The following is a 21,976-nucleotide window of genomic DNA, read 5'->3' as shown; positions in this document are numbered from 1 at the left end:
GTCTCACCATGCTGACAGTCGCACTAGTTTAACATCTGCTCAGTTAAAAGCCGATACACAAGTTCAGAAGCCCACAGCTCTTTATCAATTCTGACAGAACAGTGTAATATATGTGAAACATAAATCAATGTAACTTGTACAACTCCTTTTTTTCATACAAGACTGTGTACTACAAACACAATTCTCAACACTAATCTTACTTGATATTGTCCCATATTTCTAAGTTGCCTTGAATGCAGCGTTAAACCACGTCATTCAGCTAATTCTCGCCTTCTTGTAGCAGTCGTTGGTTTGGTTGGTTAGTTTTAGGCGTGAGGAATGAGAGCTCGTCAGTGATTGGGTGAGAGAGGGCTGCTAGAGTAAGCTCATTCATAACTTCTATGATGGGACATCATGTAGTATTCTGATTATATCTAATTGCTGACTGTATTTACTAGCAAACAAATGAATCCCATCACATACAAGGCACTGGTTTCCTGGTTGAATCTCAGTCCCTGAGGCGGGCTTGCCCTCATGTGGACTGGCCTCAAAAGTATCTATGTGAAACATAAGCATTGATTGATTAAAATATGAATACATATTTAGGGCCCTGATGTGAAGAAAATACCAACTTATTATACGTTATTAATCTATACTTTATTAAATGAAATGAATTAACGATGTGAAATGATAAAACATAATAAATAATGTTTAAATTACAATAGTGTTTTACTTAAAGGCATAGTAGGTCATTTGGAAAAACAACAGAGAATTTGAACCAACCTTTATTGCCCTTTATTTTCCTGCTACGTGATCCACCCACACACATGAAAACAGCCCTTATTACACATATTAAATTGATTTACCACGACCGCATCTCTGACATAATATGCAGTTGTAATCCTTCCTAGCCTTTTGAAAAGCAATCCATGTCATCTTCAAAATGTGGTAACAGGCAGCGGGGGGAGAAAGTATGTGGAGAATAGGCCACGCAGAAGGTGATCAATTAAAAGATTAAGCGTTTTGCAACACATGGACGCATCTGCATTTGGACCTAATAGCAGGCCATCAGCTCATTTTCAGGAAGCCTGCCGCCTATTGAAAGCGCCCTTCTCACATCAAAGCATCAGCGTCTGCCTTAGCTTCCCAATGGGCAGAAAGGGATGCTAATTTGGCCCCCTTCATGTATAGCGGCGAAAGTCTCCTTCAATTAACTGGATTTCAATGGCAAAAAATGAGTAGGTGGGAGCTAAAAAAGATGCAAAGAGACTGAATGTGGATAGGCAGCGTTTCTCATTAAATTAAAAAGGGCTCTGTCATTTGTTTCCAACCACGCATCTGAGGACTTAACACTAAAAACACAGAGCTTCAAAGAGTCCATGATGGGTTAAATAGAGACTATAATCTAATTAAAAATACTGCACAGAGGTAAATAGTGCTTTGATAATGATCTGAGGGTTCAATTAGTAAAATGAGCTGCTTGGGAGGAGTAACTAGTTAGAATAGGGCAACAACACGCAGGACTGGGAGCAAATCAGGGGCTTCAAAGTGTCGTCCTTCATTTGAGCAGCTTTTCTACACTGGAAGAGAAATGGAGGAAGGAGACAGATCTGACCCATAAAAAAGGCTGAATGGATGTCGCAGTGCGTGTAATGAGTTGACAGGAGACAAACTGATAATGTGACTAATGTGAAAATAAATGATAAATAAAGTATGGGCACTTGCCAGTCGTCTGGGATATCTGGAAGTAGACTATATAATGAATTTAAACAGGGCTTCGTGCTGTCGCTGATATACTACAACCACTTAATTTAATTAAGGCCGACAGGACTCCAGGGACCCTCACCTCTTGATGAACAATAACACATCTGAGAGACACCGTTTAATATCGGTCTATTGAACATTTACATACATGATCATAATGCAACTGCTAGAACTACAATCAATATAATGCATTGAATACAAATCAGATCTAACGTTTTCCTGTTGGTGGTCTTTTTGGGAGATCATCAGCTGTTCCCTTCCAGACTCCTGGCAAACCTGCACAAACCTCTTATATATATCCTTCTTTCTTCCTTGAAGTGCCCAACATTAAGATTGGTCTATAACGAAGGCCTTAAAATGTATTTTCACTCACGTGCAGCTTTCTCAAATATCTAGTCAGTACATGTTTAGCCATAGACAACAGTACGTGGAAACTCAAACTGCAAACCACAATCCATTCCTACGCTGTAGGATGCAAACATTACAACACTAGGTTGCATTCACACCAAACCACAGTTGGGCGTTGATGTGGGAGTGTCACCTAAATGGCCCATTAGTTATGTGTGTTGGATTGGCCCATTTACTTTCGATGGTACAGTCATTGCCGGTTCCGTGACCTTGGGTTCCGTGTTTTTTAAAAAGTGATTCTGCCAAACATATCCCAAACACACCACCCACACCCATCCAGTTAATGGGAGGACTGACACTTTGCCGCACCACCTGATCTGGTGTGAATGCAGCCTAATTCAGGTTTAAGCAGGAACCAGCTACAGCTGAGTGGTAAAGTCGAAGCCAAGTGCTTTAAACTGTAGTTGCTTTAATGGTCAATAGATGCCAGTTTGCCAAAAATGACTCATTCCTTAACTTTTTTTAAAGTCCACCTCAAGAAGTCAGGGTCTCAGCAGTTAAGGTTTTTTAAGATTCCACTTTCTCTAATCTGGTTTGGTGACCATATTTAGATTTTGTAGCTCCAGTAATTTCCTTGAAATGACCTTTGGTAAGCTTTTTCGGGGGGACCCCACTACAAATAAGTTATCCAATCTATTTTTTTGTCGAATCTCTCCTGGTGACACACGATGTTAAAAGTGACACAGATGCTGGTTGAGGCTGCCAAGCTTCCCACAGTTTATCTTTATTACCTGTGTGTAATGAATGCTGTTGTGACACCAGGCCGAGAGGCAGCACGTTGTGTCCTACAACCGGAGCACAAACATGCCTGAAGTACACCTTGCTTCAGACAGCATGCACTTTTCTGAAGAGGGCCACAGCCTGCTTTTCTTCTTCATGCCGTTTTTTAAGGACTTCCAGCGTGGCCATTTGGGAGACGTCCAGGTAAGGAGCGTCCTCGGTGGAGCCTTCAGACCCGTGTTTCTGTCTCGGTTTTGGTTGAGACTGTACAGGAGGTTTGCTTATGGTCTTGGCATATTCCAAGGCCTCAGATTGAAAGAGAGAGATGCACACATGTTAATGTAATAATTACAAGATGCAGTCCGAATATCATTGATGTGTTTTCTCTGCTGTACAAACACATTCAAATATAATAAGTTCATTTTATTTCTCTGTCGCTGACTGTAACAGACATCAATTAGATGTCAATTATACAAGTGAGTTTAATTCATTGGTGGTTCACCATGGTGACCTCTGCTACCTGGTTAAGTGAAGTTCAAATGAGAATGTGTAAACCGCATAATTCCTGTCTGGGAAAATAACATAACCGTCCCAAAAAACCTCTTCCAGAATCCCAATAACGAGCTCCATTTACTCAGTCTGGTGCTCAACACTTGATAAATGCTCGTCACTAAAACAGCACTTCTAATAAGTCGTTTGTAGCAGGTTGACCAAAGATGAGTTTATATTTATATAGAATATATATCATATGAGTGATGGTGAGATTATTTCATTTTATTTATTTATATGACAGGGACTGTTCAGTGAATTGCTCTCAAATGCCATGAAAGCATGTGTCGACATTACAAATAAAATGGTTTCTATTGACTCAATGAGATATTTCTCAATAAGAAATGATACATGCTTTAAACAACTGACCAACAATGAGACTTTATGGCTTAATAAAGTCTCATTGTTGGTCAAAAAAGCATACATCTTTGCAGTACTCCAATAACTTTTTATTATCATGCTGGTATATGTATGTTGTTATTAATACACATACAGTGAAAGCATGACTGAAAAGATATACCTATATATATATATATAGTACCTTAACCTACTTAATGATCATATTTTGCCAACCTGCTGCAAGTTCAGTAATCCAGGATCAAGAAAGTTAGGCTTAGTAGATCCTGATAACAAACTGGAACCAGTGACCGTCTCCTAATCTCAGACACTCTTGCTTTGTCAGTTTGCTCAGTCACAACGTTGCACTCTCTGTCAAACAAACAAACATGTGCTAGTTTCTCACACACACACACACACACACACACACACCTTCATCCTGGGGACTTCCTTGCCCTCCGGGTCCTTGGCCAGTCGTAAGGGAATCCTACTTATCTTTTTGTTCTGCTCGCGGATCACATTAGAATACAGCTTCTGTTGTTTCTTTTTCTCCGCATGATGACGGTGAAAGAGTGAGAGAGGGGGAGTGAGAGAGAAATAGAAGCAGATTATAAAAGGGACTTTAATTAACTGAGCCATGTTTTCTCTTTGTGCTCCCCTCGGCAGAGCCTCTCCACGCAGGCCAACAAAACCAAACCCGGCGAGCCATTCAGTGGGGCTATCAACATTTACACATATCATTCACTAATAGGCTCCGACCTGGAGATGCCCAGGGCTCAATCTAGTGGAAATTGACCAAACATGCTCCCTTTTTACAACTGGGGATTAACAAAAGATGCAGCACAGCACAAAGCACTTAACTTCTTAGGGGTACTCTCATGTGCTTTGTAAATATCATTTCATCCTTAGAACAGCACGGGAGCCTCTAAATGATGAACTTGGACGATTGGAAGAGAGCCAGTGGATTTAGAAGGACACGAGTGAACATCAGGCACAGACATCATGCTTGACCAAACTAATTCTAATTCACATTTTTTTCTGAGTCACAGCAAATTAATACAACATCCTAGTACGTAGGAAAGCTTTGTATCATGTTCTTCTTTATCATCTATTTTTTGAATAGAAAAAAAAAACATGAAAGGCCGGAGAGGCTTTGAAATTTAGAAAGCAGAAATATGTATATGCTAAAAGGGGCAACGCTCTTCTTAAATACTTGCATAAGAAAATATAGCTGATGCACGTCTCCCTGCTTGTTAGCTAATCTGCTCAGTCTCATCTATTCACTAATACCTTAAAAGATTGCTAACCCTGTTAATAAATGACAGGCGTGCTCCTGTAAAATCCAACGTCTTAATCTATCATAACCATAACTGGATACATGAACCCACCTAACACAACATAGTGGCTCACTGCTCATTTCTGCTGATATGACACAGATGATCAGTACTTACTGTCTTTTCTATGGCGGTGTGGTCCGGACCAAGGCCTCCTCGCAGGATTATGTCTGACTTCAGCTGCTTGTAATCTTTCAGACTGTATGCCTGGGAGAGTGAGAAAGAGAGAGAGAGAGAGAGAGAGAGAGAGAGAGAGAGAGAGAGAGAGAGAGAAGTTGACCTTTGTTGACCCAAAACAATAAATTCCCGACTGCAATTTTGATACATTTTAATACCAAATGTGCGACTGACGCTGACTTAATTCAGTAACTCCTGCCTTCTTGTTTCTCAGAAGCTTGAAAAACGCTGACCAATCTAACAATGTAATGCACTGAGCTATAAGAGGGGGCCAGAAAGTGCTCAGCAGTTCGAGGAATATTTTTACAGTTGCTCATACACAGTACTGTAAGGTACAGTCGGGCATTCCTCGGGACACAATCTGTGACTTTGTATGCATCTGTCTGGGGGATTCTTGACACGATGAAGCCTGAGTCTGTTTCATGCTCAGCCACACACCAGTGACTGTCTTTATGCTTCCAGCCACACCAGCGACGTGGCTCCACAGATGGAAAATCAGTGGGTGCATCAGTTTGGTCCATACTGAAATATGTGACTTTTGGATGGTTTGCCATGAAATTTAGTTTCAGACATTCAATGTCCCTGGATGATGAAACCCACCGAGGGCGTAGGTTTGCATATGGGCGATAGGACCCTGCCAATAATTTGGGACGATTGAACTGTCACTCACAATATTTGAGCAAACTCACAAATGGCCGCAGCCAGCGGGGAAATGGATATGAGTGGTATTTGTTGAGGTAATATCTTTCACAATTCGAAAGGTGCTTATGAAACAGTTATGGCCCATGAGCACAAGCAGGGTTCCCTCTCTCTCCTAGAGATCATTTTCCAGGACTTTCACACTCTGGCCGTATACGCTCTGGGGAAGTCTGATTTAAAAGGCTTGCAGTCTATGGCTACCACTTACCTATGAAATGATCTCTTACATGCTTAGAAATGTTGACAAATATGAAATATGAATAAAAATGAATGAGTAGCTGCCACATCCCTCAGAGGATTCATTTGAAGACACAGTGGCTGTCCCATTTCAAAGACACCTTCAAAAGCAGGTCAGGAATGCGGCCATCTTTTACTGATTCAGAGGATCCACCTGATGGATCCTTCATGGTCCAACTTATCCCAACATTCATTGCGTGCAGATTGTTTTCTTACAGCATGAGCGGTGTGAGCTGATCAGCAGCGGGAGATGAAATGCACTCTCCCTGGAAATTTATAATGAAGCATATGCTCCATCATCATATCAAATAAAAATAAGTATATATGATCTCTGGCTTCATTTTAATCAGATTGCGTTAGTTACCTCCTCTATGCTCTTTTTTGCCTAGCTGGTTGCTAGCCGACGAAAGCAGCAAAGGTGACGCAAACAGGAAATCATCTGTAGACCGCCAACACACATAGTACGCGGCCAACGTAGACGCCGAAGTCCGTTTCTTCCGAAGGATGATATTCAGAATTGTCATCCAAGGCTGTAATTAAGTGGTTTCCTTTACATAAAGGATCAGACGGGTTGCCATGAAAATTAGTTCAGACATTCATGTCCCCCTCAGGATGAATTTAATAATAATCATTCCATCTAGTGTCAAAATGTAATGAATTCATACTTTGGTACTACTAATACTACCACTACTACTAATACTACTACCAATACCAAATGCAGATGGAACCCAAGAGCCTGTCAAAGTCTGTTATTGCAGTTTTTTTCTTATCATTATGTGACGCTGGAACGCTTGCTCCAGGGTGAGGTGGGGACTTTGAAAGTGTATTAACTCTGAAAATCATGTGTGTTCTAGTCCTGCTCAATGCCTTAAGTGTCCTGAGATAACTTCTGTTGTGATATGACACTATAAATAAAATGGAATTTAATTGAAAGTTAACATTGCCATTGGGATTAAAGTAAATAATGACGTTAGCATTTGGCGCAAAGTACACCAAAGCCTACATATCGCCTCACAGAGACGAGCTTAGCTGTAGACTGTTCTGATCGTCTGCTTAGCTACGAACCATCCAGACCTCAGAACCAAACATGGAGAGGCACCACATATCTGGAACAAACTTCCAGACAGCTGCAGGTCTGCTGCAAATCTCAGCTGTTTTAAATCAAGACTGAAGACTTTTCTGTTTGCTGCTGCCTTTCAGTAATCAATGCTATCTGTGAACTTCTTATGCTGCACTGTATTTTCTATTCCTTGATATTCTTGTTTTTAATGATTTATTTTTATTTTATTTTATTATTATTACATTTTGAACTTTATTTTATTATTGGCTGGTTTTAATGAGGGTTTTTCTCTAATGCTTTTCTGTAATGCATTTTAATTTTGCCTTTATTTTCTTTTAATCCTTCTATTTTTTTTCACTTTATTGTATGACATTTTATGATGTGAAGCACTTTGAGACTGCCTTATGTATGAAATGTGCTATACAAATAAAGTTGCCTTGCCTTGCCTTGTTAGTCTGGTTTACTTGCATTTTCTGTTAAAGTGATTATAGAAACGGTCCTTGCTTATGCACTGTAGTCCAGTGAGGTGGTCTTTCAGTCAGACAGTATGTGGTGTGACGTCCTTTTCTGTGTTGAGCAGAAGTTGATGTGACAAAGTGTGGAAAAGACACAAAGAGGTGTACTGTATACCTGTTTCTTTACAGCTGCTGGTGTGTGTGTGTGTGACAATATGTTCATGAGTGCATGCAATCCACAAGCTGCCCCAGACAAAAGGGAGCTAATCATTCCAGATTTTACAGGCTGCTTTTGGGAAGGAGGATTTCAGTTTGCTTTAGCCATCAGCCACGGACACAACAGGGTAGCTTTCTTTCCGAGCCCCCTCCCCTCTCCCGCCGACCCCTAAGTCACGCTCATCTGCTTTCATGCCCAGGCACTGCAGCAAGACTGATCTACAAATTGAGCCTGTAATCTCGTCAAACATGATGGCTAACATGGTGGGGGAGACAGCAGGTCAGGGGGTGAGGAGTGCTGGGTACCACAGGATGAATACATGAATACAATGAGTACTTTCTTGGCTTTATCTAAGTCAACTGTTAGTTGATGTAACAATGAATATGATACATTTTACTCTAGGTACCTCCCAAATATTTACACGGTTGATTGGTAATCTCATTGGTCAAGTGTTTCATCACTCATTTATTTTGCTTATTGATTGTCCTCGAATTTAACTCTATATAAAAAATACTAAAAACAACCTATTGGCCCAGATACATATTAATGGCTGTTGTTTCAGAATAATGGACAGTGCTGTTTGTTAGTAGTGCAGTGTGTGTGTGTAGTGCAGGTTATCCAGAGTATTGGAATAGGGCCCAGATCAATAGAATGACAGAATGACACACCGTTTCTCAGCCTGCTTGTGTTTCGTGGTTGTGAATAGATGTTAAACCTTATTCCACTTACCAAACTCCCTTTGCCCCGCGATTTTAGAGAATCATTCAATCAATAAATATATCCTGCGTTTCAATGTGAGTGCTCTGATTAATACATTTATTCTTTGATTTTGAAACAATAGCCTTATGGTGTTATTTTTAACTTTTCAAATGCTTTCAATTGAATTGAAATTGAATTGAATTGAAAATATGATTGGGAGAAACCAAGGAATTATATGTCAAATCAGACATTCAGCACTCATATAACCCAAATCAAATCAACCATTGTTTCCTTACCATATTGTTCTGCCACTGAGAAGGTTCGACTGTAATATCGGCAGTTGTATCTCCATAGATCAAATTGTGGAATAGTCCACTATAGGGTCACCCCTAGACTACACGTGCACAAAGAGCATCATTTGCTGAGAGCATGACCAGCCATGTGCAAGGGTGTGCACTCAATCAATGTTCACACATAATCTCCTTGTATTATGACACTTAAAGCTAACCTGACATGCCATATGGTGCCATCTGAGAAACCATCATTGGAAACTGTTTGACAAAGACGTGGCAGGTGATTGGCTGAGCCATCTGTCAATCAAACTCTTGCCGAAACCAGTCGGGAGAAGAATGAAAAAGGCCTTCAATGTCATTCTTTGCTCTTTTTCAATGAAAAAATAAATACTCTCCATCAATGATGCTATTGCAGCATCTATGCTCTGTTAAGATGAACAGCCGCCTCTCTGTGTCATCACACACACCACCCCCATTGCTACCAGTAGCTCCTCACAGGATGCTGATTGGTCTGTGCCAGAGTCCATGATGTAATGATCATGATGTCACTAATTGGTTTGTCGACTACGGTTTTGAAGCCTTGAGTACGGCATTATGACCGTCGTCATATTTTTGCAACCAGTGAAGCAAGTGATCACTCAGAGCAGCAACCTTACTGGATCCGGATCTAGATTCTGGGGTGAAGCTGTTAAGAGTTAGCTTCATTATTAAAGTTCAACTTTACAGCTAAGTGTTGAAGTAATATTAGTAGCTAACTGAATTGGTAGCATGTTAGCGATGGTAGCATGGCCGTGATAGTGTGGACAAACTGTCAATCACAAGGTAGCCACGCCCTAAAGCATCCCCTACTTTATGGTCTATTTGTGTTCTATTAATGGACCATAATTTACTAAATTAAGTTTATGTTGTATTGAAGTGACATGACACTAAAGATTGAGACCATAAACTCTGTTGTTGAGATAATAAATCATCGTTTCTTGGAGACTTTCGCACAATCAGACTTCTTTTTGCAAACAGAGGAATCGCCCCCTGATGGCCAGCAGAGAAACTGCACATTAAAGGCAGCTCAGCTTGGCTTCACTCTTCAGACCTGCGTTTGCCGCCTGGTCTGTGCACAGGTTGTCGGACACACTCATAGATGTCCCTATACGACAAATCCAATGGCTGTGCAGGGTACACTTCAATCTTGGCGGCAAAAAAGGCTATGTTTTAAATATCAATATGTTGTTTGTTTGCAGTCAGTTTGCACCAACGCTGACGTTTGATTACCAGTAAGACTTATATTTGCAATAGTCCACTGTATTTAATACCCTGCACAAGGCTGAGTCAAGTCAGGACACATCTCAGCCTGGAAGACCAAAGTAGAGGGGAAAAACGGCTAAATCATTAAATGCAAATGGGCATCTTTAGTGGCCCTGCGCCTCACAGACTGTCCCTTCGATTCACCTTATCCTCTAACACACATCTTTAAATGGCTTTTCAGGGCCTGCAGCCCGGTGGTTTATATAGTCATCATCTTATGGCAATTAAGTGTAGCTTAGTGGAGCTAGACAATTAACCTGATGTTTTGTGCCCTTAGTTACCAGAACACTCCTGCTGGATTAAGCTGTCCCTGCATGGAGACAGCTGAAGGGATTATTTGGGACTTCAAAGGGACATTTATTTGTGTAACCTCTTGTCTATGTGAGGATTAAAGGGGGATGCCACTCAATTGAAGAATTCATGTGTCACTTTTGTTAGGTGAAACTGCATAATGAGTTCTTATTTTTCTAACTGCTCCACAATTATTCAGCATGTGTTCAGTGAGTTTTGCTGCCCTGGAGCTCTGTTTAACCAGTTTTAAAAATACATGCATTATACGCCCATGTTGTTTTATTGTTGTTGTTTTTTTTTATCCATGTGACATCCCAGACTAGATGGCCAACATATGATAATACACTGATGAAACACATATAACTGTTCTACCTCCTTGGACCCTAATAACTCGGACACACCAACCTTGTAAGGGACTCTCCCTCTCAGTTGCTTCTGTTTCTCCATCTGAGCCAGGTAGCTGTCAGAGCTGCTTCTTTGGATGGGGACGGCTGTGTTCTCACCAGGGCTCAGCTCTTCTCCTGTCATTGGCTTTCCTATAGGCGGTAGAACTGTGTAAGCGGCCGAGGCCAGTGAAGTAGAGGTGGAGGGTGTCCTGGGAAGGTTTTGTGGAAACTGCCTCGTGTGAACCTCATTTGGACACTTCAGGTCCTCCCCTTCACAGGATAATGGCCACTTTAATGCAGTTGTCCTGAAACACAAAGTCATTGGTGGGTGAATACGGAGGACACCCATGACTACACACAACAGACTACTAGACAAAAAAGTATTTTTTTTTTTAATCTTATTTTAAATCATACATATGCCTTTATTCTTATTCATTTCCATATGTTGTATTTGTGTTTACATGAACCAGTATTCTGTTATTGTGTTGTTGTTCTCCAGTCTAATGCAATTGTCTGCTATTGTTTGATGCAGCAATATTTTGATGATACTCTTAAAATGTAATATTATCTCTGGTCAGACAAAACTGTGTGATTGCTTCACCTTTGCCATTTCTCTGGGCTTCCCTCCAGGCTTCGGCGGTGGAGATGTGTGTTTACCCCTTTCCGAGACATCGTAGAGGACATTCCTGGTTCAGTTCCAGGGGAAAAGGCAAGTTCATTTTCAGATGCAGCGTTCCAATGAGGACAATCATGAGGAAGAGATGCCAAATTGATAATGTCATCCTGTCCACACTGCTGGACTAATGGAAGGAGATGGGATGAAGCGTTGGGGTTGAGGTGGATGGCGGGGAGCAAAGGCTGCGATGAAGTCGTCTTCTGGGGGTTTGGCTGAGTTCCAGCGGCCGGTCTTGCCAATGGGGAGCTCAGACAGTCTCCCCGCTCAGCATTGACCTCACGGGCAGGGGGCTGCTGCTGCTGGTGTTGAGGGGGGTTGTGGTATCCTTTCCGCAGGGCTTTCTTACCTTCGCTGATCTGGGTGACCTGGGGTTAGAGTCGGATTAACAGTCTGAGGATAACATTTTTCCATTGATGTAGAAAGTCGGAACAATAAACGGGTAGTGATATAGACAGGACTGATTTAAAAAAAGATTTTTTTTTTCTTCACAAAAACCTCCATACCCTAATTGAAAATAGGCATATAATATGAGATACAGTCACTAACTTACCCAACTGGAATACTGTGTGTTTAATACCAGCAAACAAACTCTGAGATATGCTAACATGCAAAGTATAGTTTGGCCTATTTCTGAAGTGGCGTTGAGCAAAAAACATCAACCCTAAATCTCCCCATTTACACCATAAAAACAACAACAGGCAAGCATGAGCTTTAGATAAGAGGCACAATTCATTCCCAAGTGTAAAACGGACTGGAGCTCTTCTTTGCATGATCTCAATGATTTAGCTGCAGGTCTGTGAGTGAGTGACAATTGTCCCTGTTGAAATAAAGAAACACAACATCATGCATCTAATGCCGCTGATTTAGCAAACATCAGCTTTGCCTGTTCCATTGGGAAAACATTTATTCTCATCTGCTTGGCAGCGTCAAGGCGGCTGCTCAAGTGTTCAAAACAATAATGCTTCTCCAGTCCTCCCTTTTTCACTCCAACTCCTCTTTTTTTTTTTTAATAATAATCTCTGGCAAGGCCCAGTGCAACAACAGTATCAGTGGCTGTGTCTACATTCCCAAAGGAGAAGGCCAAGCTGATAGTGTCCCAACTGTGCAGCAGCTATAGGTGGCCCTTGTTGAGACTTAACACACAATACTGCCAAAATAAACTAGATATTACTAGATTTTCTACCGAGTTTTCAGCGAGTCTGAAATGTCCTCTTGACTTTCTGTCTCCTTAAGAGTTGCAGTACCTTTAGACAGAACACAAAGAGAAAGAAACTGAAGAACGGAATCAAATCTACAAACTACACCTGGCTACTCAGGGGCATCAATATCCATTACAATCGATGTCTGTCTTATTCGACCAGATGGTATTACATCGATTTACTGTTTCAGTTGTTCCTAATGTATCCGTTTGTGGCATGGAAATATGTTGTGTTAACGCTGTAATGAAAATCATTTAGTTAAGTCCAGGACTCCCGCAGTGGTGGAGGACCATGTGAGTGGATCGATGGTATTGACAGGCTGAAGACTTTTTCACTTAATGCCACCAATTCCGTGAGCTTGAATAGATGAAGGTCACAAGGAATAAGTGGATCCAGTTGTAACATATCCATCGGTAAGTGTGTTTGTGATTGCATCTAATAGGCTGAGATGCTCCTATTAGGGCTCTGTTGGACAAACCACCTCGACCTGTTCGCTGTATACTCTGTCTCTACTCATAGAGTACATTCTTACTCTTTTGGTAATTAATGGAAACGCACATGAACTCACCAACCAAATAGGGGAATCTCTTTGAAATGGCCGAGACCTTTAGACCTTTAGACATTTGGGTGGTGTTACAGATGAGCAGTTGTTTGAAGATCAGGAACAGGTGTACGTTATTACTGTATGTCCAGCAGTGTACACACACACATCAGTTGGAGCAAATGATCAAGCCTGTATTTCATTTTGAGCATGGTAATCTGTGTAATATCTTTTTTACTAAATTGGGAGGCTCGTAATTGCTTCTCTGCGAGACGATGACACAACAAAGTCCAGCAATTGCAGCAAGCTGTATTACCTCCTGTACCCGGGAAACATCTGCTTTTGGCAATGAAGACTTCAAAGGGGGCTGTGGATCTTGAATTGCATTTAGCTGCTATTGTGGCCGGCCCAGGTAATCTTGATTAGGTGTTTAGACTGAGGCAGGGTATACAGTGGCAGAGAGCTCCCCAGAGCTTTGGTCTAAAGCTATTAAAAGATTGTACATTATGTTGCCCTAGCTTTGAAGTGAGGGCCTTGCAGGAGGAGTAGAGACTCTAAGGGGTGAGTGCAATAGCAGAAGATTGATCTGCTACTTCTGTCTTTATCAAAGGAGGCCCAGGCCCAGGCCCCAATGAAGCCAATCATTTCTACTGCCACTCTGCCACTTGGCCGAGCTAAACATTTGCTGCATTAGGAAATTGTGTACATTTAATAACACGTCTAATTACAACAAGTTGCCTTCAGATGGCCGCACTCTTCAAAGAACCAAATGGGCTGTTTTAAAAAGGGCCAAACAACAACTGGCTTGTCTGGACACATTGATTTGTGGAACTGATGTGATTTGTACATGGAGTGTTGCTATCTTTTCTAAGGAGCTACAACAAGGAAGGTGGGAGGAAGCGCAACAAGGTATGTGATATAACATGCGTGCTTATCCTAATTATAACAAGTTCTTTCTGTTTCTCTCTCTGACCCATAATATTACATTTCCAAAAATCGAATACTGAAGATAGAAGATGTTCTCATGAATTACATTTTTGATATTGCATTCAGTGTGTGTGAAAATAAACAGTCCTATTCTGACCAAGAGACACAACCATAAGATGCTGTCTTATAATTAATTTGAATCTGTGTTTGTGCATTTAACAATCAAACAAACTGTACCTGTAACTGATTCAGGACTAGAGAAGTCCTGTCATGATGGCGAGAGTCTTGGATCTTTTGTTTATGAGAAATCTGTATGTCTGTTCTGTTTTTGGGATGGATTTTCCATGTAACCATGTTAATCAGAGTGCTGCAATGAACTGCATTTATTACATAAATATTACTTTATTTTGGTGAGTCGGTTTCTAAAATATGGTTTAAAAATGACGTTGCTTTAAGCTTATTTCTGAACAGCTTTGTTGCTACGTTATACAGCTGCCGTAACACAACAAATTCATTGATTAATCTTATGATGAAACAGGAAATAAACTACATACAAATTGGGCCTCTCCTTTTGTGCCCTATGTCCCCCATTAAGTAAGACACGTCTTTGGGGAGACAGGGCAATGGAAAACTAATAAGCGAATTCAGAGGGAAATGACAAAACACAAGGGTTCAGGAGAGGGAAAGGCTCTGGCTCTGTTTACCATTGCACAAAGCTAACGGCTCTTGACTATGTAAATGGTGATGATATGAGACATTGTAGAGGACTGGGGCTCAGATGGTTGGGGGGTATTATAGCCAGCAAACAGTCTTGTGGCCCAACAAATGGGGAATGCGGGCCATCCCGACCAATTATGCCACTGTGCCAGGTGCAGGGATGTCTAAGAGCCTATTGGTAACCATGCGTCTCTGATGTTCTTGTTGTACACATCAACTCATAATAAGCACTGCATAGCCAGATATGGCTCTTTTTATATGGTGGGGAAGAAGGCAGATGAAAACAACTATGCTCCCCTGCAAATTAATTTTCCAGACTGGGTCAGGGCAAACATCCTAGAATATAGAATATTCTTTCAAGAGTAAATACACTGACACACTTGTCTTGTCCCCTGAGTGAACAGTGAATCAAACTAATCTCTGGAAAATATAATGACACAACAGCATGTGTGTAGGTGCACTAACAAGCCCCATAACTGTGTTTAAAACATCCTAATACTGTTACTTTATGTAATCATCTATCATCTCTGTCATGTTCATTCAAAACATGAGAAACTCACCAATATCTGGGCCCAAACCCTCAATCATAACTCCAACCAGAATCTGCATTTTTCGTTTCCAAAACAAACTCATTTGTAAAAGAAAAAAGACAATTCAAAGGTAGATCCTAAAGATTCTGTTCATCTGTCCATCACCAAACAAGGCCATGGGACATATCAAATAAATGTCACAGTCTAAACTGGGATTTTAGATTTTCATTCCAATATTTTCTGTAAGTGTAACAAAGGCTTGACAGCCCACACGTTATTATCAATGTTAGTGCAGCTCCTGGTGTCTGTTTCTGTAATTGCACCCTGCTTCAAGAGAGAGCCCGCCTATGAGAGGCCATTACAGAGCTGTCTGAGAGTTTATTATCACATTTCAATGATTCAATTCCTATTCAGTGATTTTAACAGCAAATGGTTAAAATCACTGAAGTGACTGTTGGAGAAATTATATACACACCTTGCTGTTATTATGAGGTACCTCCTGCTTCCGTGAATGCACACTCACATAGGAGCCACGTTTGGATGTGTTGCGTCCCAGGGTTCTTTTGTTGCGTTCCACTATGTTGCCTGTCAAAACCTTGGGAAATGCAGATGTACTCATCGGCTGTATGGGAGTGGCTCCTCCTTGTGTGCGTTTCGGTTTGTGCAGGTAGTAGGTCTTCAAATCTTGGATGTACACTGGTATATCCTGGGTCAGCTCAGGGGACATGCGCACATTTCCACTCTTCTTTCCGAATACTTTCCAAAAAGGTTTGTCGCTTTCATTTTTAGTGATAATGCAGGAGGGTTTAGAATGGTCAGGCTCTGGTGATCTACGTTGTAAAGCCTGGTTTTGACCAGATCCAGTCTGACCATCCTCTTGGTGGAGGATGAACGGCTGATCAAAGTCATTGCCAGTTATATGAGAAGTCACAACGGCTGGACTTGTGTCGACGATGTATCCGTATCCTCCTTTTAGTCCCTCACTGTCACCACAGGACTGACTAGATTTCTCCTTACGGACGTGGGAGTGTTCCTCAGTGGGAATCTGTGGACTCTCATTGAAGCAGCCAGCTCCCCTCAGGTTGCTCCTCCAGTTGGGCTCATAGCGTAGCTCAGAATAGGCATCGTCAGTGAGCAGCTGGCTGCGAGGTGAAAGAAAGACAATTACAAACAAATCAACAAAAATGTCGCTCAGCAAAGTCCAGACTCCTTTCTGATTTCTGTTCTGGCGCTTGGCATCTTCCACAAAAGACTCACCTGTTCAGACTTCACCTCAGCTCTGCATAGCATGTCTCACTTCCACCCTTTGCACTAAAGGCAAATAGGAAATAAGAACCTGGAATTGTGTCTATATATGTAAAGTATAGTCTCAGTCATATATTAGTAATTGATTTAATTTAAAACCAGCCACCTGAATGTCACATTGGGCTTTTCTTAAAGGTCAAAGGAACAAGAGGCATTAGACCATTATTAAAATGATGATGTCCTCAAACAAACAGAGCAAGGTCTTATTAGAGACTTCTGAAATTGAAACAGATGAGGGGGATTATGTGCCTGTATTTACAGATAATTTTCGTATTTTCACCTCCAGACTCACTAATGAGAGTGTATTTGAGAGCTACTAGCGGGGGAATGGTTCACAAACGGCAATTTTCAGCTTATGAAATGGCTTGAAAATTGCAGGCTAAAATGCTCTTTCTGATGGTGATGAAAAGATCTCATTAAAATAAATAGCGGAGAGCCTCTTTGTTGTGCTTACATGGAGGACAAGGGGAGCCTAATTCTCCTGCCGTTATGTTGTGCGTCGGAGGGGGTTGCCTAGGTGTAGGGCCCTTCACTTCAATGAGGCCAAAAGGGTAAGGGATGTCTCTCTAATGACTCAAACAAGTTGGAGAATGCATTATAGCCAACATGCAGCTGAACGTGATGCTTCCAACACTGTGGCAAAACTCCACAGTCTAATATTTCTTACCGAAGATACGGACACCCAAACACAAAAGCCAGGGAAATATAGTGACAAGCACTGAATGAGAAAATGAAAAAACTGGCCTTACAGACTATACTCAAATACACTTTTGTAATATTTGGAGTGAGGTACGTGTAAAACATAGTTAAAAGGGGAATAAATAGGAATCTTCTACTTGAATGGGCAATGCCCATTGGGTTTGTAAACTATGCAATAGCAATGTGTGAAAAGGTTTACCCGCTTTGAGGAGGCAGCAGTGAGGACTATGAGAACATGATGATGGAAATGGGTCTGTGTCCACTGCCTTGGCTCTATGAAATTGAGCCTTTTGTGACAATATGTCATGGTCATTTTCCTCTGAAACAATGTACTTTGGAAAGGGATCCACACTTGGTGGGCACCAATGTGTGCGGGTTAATGATGGGGAAATGGAGAATGCCCCTTTTCTATTTAGGAGGGAAATGACTATCAGGCTGTGTCTGCAGGAGAGAGAAGGGAAACAATGGTACGAGTCGACAACACAGATGTGGTGTTGTTCTCACCATAGATGCCTCCCTCTGCTCCTTCAAAAGAGAGAAAGAGAGATCTCCTTTTCAGCAACAATGATCCTTGTTAATGGACCACGAGTGACCACTTATTGTGATCCACCCAAACAAAACAAAAAATCTAATTTACCTCAAATGAAAGCTGTTATTATGAAAGCACCTGAATTAGGCCATTTCACTACAACGTACCATCATTGCCTGCATCTCATTAAATAACTGACACCACTTCATTGTTAAGTGATGAATGAGGGCTATTTATCTTTTATCATCCATGTGCTGTTTAAAAGTAAAAGGTTTGATTGCTGCTGCCATTCACCTTGCTGTATTCCTGTTCCCTGTATCTAAGCAGCACTATTATCTGCTTAATTTTAATTAATTTGTCACAGACCGTGTGCAAGCTAAAGTGACAGGCTGGTTCAATAGGCAAATTGAACAAGGTCGGGTACATCTCCATTATAATGAATACCTTGTATAACAGCACATGTTTATATAATTATTGTGATAACTACACAGACAATAATGTGATCAAAACATAACAAACATTTATTTTCTTTATTTTAATATTTTTGATATCTTATATTAATATTTTTATATCTTTAATAAATATATATATATATTTACGAACCCTGTGGGTTCTTTTTTTTAGTCCTCAGCAATTATATTACTGCCATCTACTGGCCAAACCTCATAACTGTATTGTCACTCTGACCCTCCTGCTGTTACCCTCAGATTTTATAACATCTGTTATCCTTGGGGTCAGTTTGACCCTAGCGATTAAAACCTCCAGAAAATTATTATAATCCAAGTTGTTAACCAGGTTTATGCTTTCCATTATTGGAAGTTAAAGGTCATATTGATAACATTTTTATTTGCATGTGATCTACTTGGGTCAGCTGTGATCTACCAGGTTCAGCTGTGATCTAGCTGGGTCAGGTGTGATCTACCTAGGTCAGCTGTGATCTACCACATGAGCTTGAAAAAAAAAGTGGATTTGTTCAGATTAATAGGGATATTTACTTGAAATGATAAATATCAACCATGAAGTAAAAACCCAGAATCCCACAGTGGACACCTAAACTATACCAATAATGTAGTTGATGTGAATAAAATTATTTGATATAGGCTTCTTGGACCATACATTTATTTACTGTAACATATTGCACACTACCGTCTGCATTTAATAAACAAGTATTACAGACACGCAGGCTTCTTTTTTATCGCACATAAGAAAGCCTAAACCAATCAAATTGTTGTAAGCCTCCACCCCAGTCTTGAAGGGCTGCTGTAAGTTTTACAAACCACCAGGTGTCACTGTCTTTACTTAGAGCCCCAAGGCTTCATTTAGCCATCCTGCCAACATAACTTTTTGGAAAACAGTGATTCAGTGTCAGTGTTTCCTTTTTCAATTCAGGTTTAGTTTTTAATGACAACGTCTTAATGAATTGTCCTTGCTCCATAGACCTGTTCCTTCAATGCCACGAACACACAGTGTTTGTTTTCATTAAATCCTAAATACACTATCATGTTGCAATACGTAGCCTACCACTATTGCACCAAATTTACCCAACAAATACACTCCTGTTCGACGGTAGCGAGCCTTTTCAGGAAATGACTTAACCGTTTAAAGATTTAAGTCTTCAATGGACTTGGCGCTGAAGGCTACAGAGTAGGAAAGTCAAAAAATATTGAGAGAGGTAAGAGTGGTGTATCTTTTAACACAGAGATCCTCAACAGGGGGTCCAGGACTCCTAGAGGATCCGCAAAGATACTGCAGGGGGTCCCCAAAATGATATAAGATATAAAAATATGTCCAAAAATACACAATAACATGACAGCAACCTATAATAAGCAAATATAATCTTCCTATTTGTTAAATGTTGTAAAATTGTGATATAGAAATGCCAATGTAGAATTACAATATGTTCTGTAAATATATGAATCTGTCATTTAATGGCTTAGCATTGTATACATATATCATTACAAAGTTATTTTATATATGGCACTATGGGCTGCACTACACATTATTATTAGCCCGGTTTAATAAGCAAAGGGGTCTTGGCCTGAAGACATCGGTTTTAAACAAGCCTAATTCCCTGTTTTACTGAATGTACTCAGGGTGTGTCCATTACAGCCTGATGCCATTGTTAGGTGCAATTTCATGTGCAACACACTTTGCAACTAAGTGATGCTGGGTGTGTATGTGTTAATTTGAATACCATCATTTAATCAAACACCATATGAGTGTCAATGTGCCAAACCATAAATTGGGTAACTTACTTTCTTCCTTCTCTTTCATTCGTTTGGTTATCCAAGCATTTAGTCTGTAACTGGGTGCAGTTCCTTGTGGCACAGGAGTGTGCTGCTGCATCAAGGCTGTCATAAAGCTGATGATGCTCAGTTTCCTCCTCATTGCATGCATCCTCATCTACATTGCTTCGGTGTAAGCTGTCAGCATTCCCCCGTTGAGGCAGTATGTGCTTGTTTTGTACCTGGCGGCCAACATGCTGCTGGTAAGCTCTCTCATGGGCCAAGCTCTCTGTGTCGGACTCTGCGGAGTCAAGCTGGTCAACGTGAACTGCTGGCCTCGAAGGAGGATGCTTCTTGTGCTCAGTCCTCAACACTCTTGAAATCTTTGCATGTTTGAGTCTTTTATCCATGTTTGTGTTGTAGGTGAACTGTCTGCTTCGCGAAGATCTGATCATCCATGTGGTTCATGAAAAAATGAACTGGAGAAGGTTTCAGCAGGATGGTAATGTACAGCACTGCAACCAGTAAAGAATACAACAATTAGTGTACATTGTTATTGTACAAGATCAATAGCAGACTGTAAAAACAAAGCAATTTGAACTCCACACATCTGTCTGGGTGAAAGTGCAGGTCTATGATAAGATGCATCAAAAAACTCATATCTCATATACTATGAGATATACTAACTATATATATATATATATATGTGTGTGTGTGTGTGTGTGTGTGTGTGTGTGTGTGTGTGTCCTCTAAATTCGTGACCCCTTCCTGATAATAGCATAGAATAACTTTAACAGCCAAAGATGAGTGATTCTGCTACATGTCTGCAGTCAAGCTAAACTAAATGTGTTCAATAGTACACATTACAGCTACGTCCTTTCTTCCCATACTACATATGTGTATGTATTATACAGCAGCATTGCATGTTTGAAGACAATCGTGAGCATCGTTATTACAGGATTCGATGTAATTCACCGTTTGATTAAACGTGTCTACGTTTAGTGCGCATATTTAAAAAGGCAGCAGGCTCCTCAAACTAAAACCTCCAAAACTGGAGTGACGTGCTGCGCAGTCATGCCGCGATTACGATGTAACAGAGTTTGTTAGGTCTCAAAACTAAAGTTTCAAAAGTCCCAGACAACGACTTCCCTCCGACAAAAACGCTCTGCAGGATCCTCTAAGTGTCAGTAACTATAGTCTTTGCTATAATCGCTTGCAGGCGTTGGGAATGGTTATTTAAACACAGAAACCAAGTGAAATAGCGAAAAACTTTGTTTCCTCAACAAACAAAAAAAGCTCCCAAACGACAAAAGAAGAAAGGACAATTGTTGTACACAGTTTGTCAAGTGAAAATACAAAGTGCAGGTGGAGTCTATCTTTTGTCATCGCTTACTTATAACACAAATACTTAAATTAGCTAGCGCTAAGATAATGTAAAATACATCTGTCATACAGGTTAGCTTAGCAGCTATACGTTTCCAAACGACGCTAGTATTTTGATAAAAACAAAATAAACGTGAAAATGTCCGCTGCATTTCATGTACTTAGTGACAATGAAAACAGTCCCAAAATGTGTCGTGTGAATTAAACATCAAGAGAGAAGCTACAGTAGTTAAATCAACTAGTCCAGACACTCACCTGTTTTCCTGTCAGTACTCCAAAGCAACGCAACCATGGAAACGCTGACGCACACATGCTGCCTTCAAGCACTCCTCGTAAAAG

The 21,976-nt window shown here is 40.7% G+C and overlaps 2 protein-coding genes across 2 annotated transcripts in view; both read right to left on the bottom strand.

Annotated features, from left to right (window-relative positions):
• Positions 1–21,976, bottom strand: part of hspa8 (heat shock protein 8) — a 160,183-nt gene that overhangs the window by 132,998 nt on the left and 5,209 nt on the right. The gene's annotated exons all lie outside the window — the stretch shown is intronic.
• jhy (junctional cadherin complex regulator) lies at positions 520–20,752 on the bottom strand. The gene is made up of 8 exons (XM_084029617.1): positions 20,285–20,752; positions 15,972–16,638; positions 11,508–11,947; positions 10,926–11,211; positions 5,208–5,297; positions 4,189–4,305; positions 677–3,177; positions 520–589 (listed from the first exon to the last, which is right to left on the bottom strand). The coding sequence occupies exons 1-7, from the start codon at positions 20,662–20,664 to the stop codon at positions 2,977–2,979; spliced, it is 2,181 nt and encodes a 726-aa protein (XP_083885743.1). The 5' UTR covers positions 20,665–20,752; the 3' UTR covers positions 520–589; positions 677–2,976.

Source organism: Eutrigla gurnardus (genome assembly GCF_963514095.1).
Source record: "Eutrigla gurnardus genome assembly, chromosome: 15".
NCBI classification, from domain to species: domain Eukaryota; kingdom Metazoa; phylum Chordata; class Actinopteri; order Perciformes; family Triglidae; genus Eutrigla; species Eutrigla gurnardus.
This window is presented reverse-complemented; position numbering and strand designations above follow the sequence as displayed.

Coding starts and splice junctions, on each gene's coding strand:
- jhy (XM_084029617.1), bottom strand. CDS start 20,664: ATGGATAAAAGACTCAAACATGCAAAGATTTCAAGAGTGTTGAGGACT. Junction 11,212..11,507: donor AGCCCAGAGAAATGGCAAAG/GTGAAGCAATCA, acceptor TTTGTGTTTCAG/GACAACTGCATTAAAGTGGC. Junction 5,298..10,925: donor GAGGGAGAGTCCCTTACAAG/GTTGGTGTGTCC, acceptor TCACTCTCCCAG/GCATACAGTCTGAAAGATTA.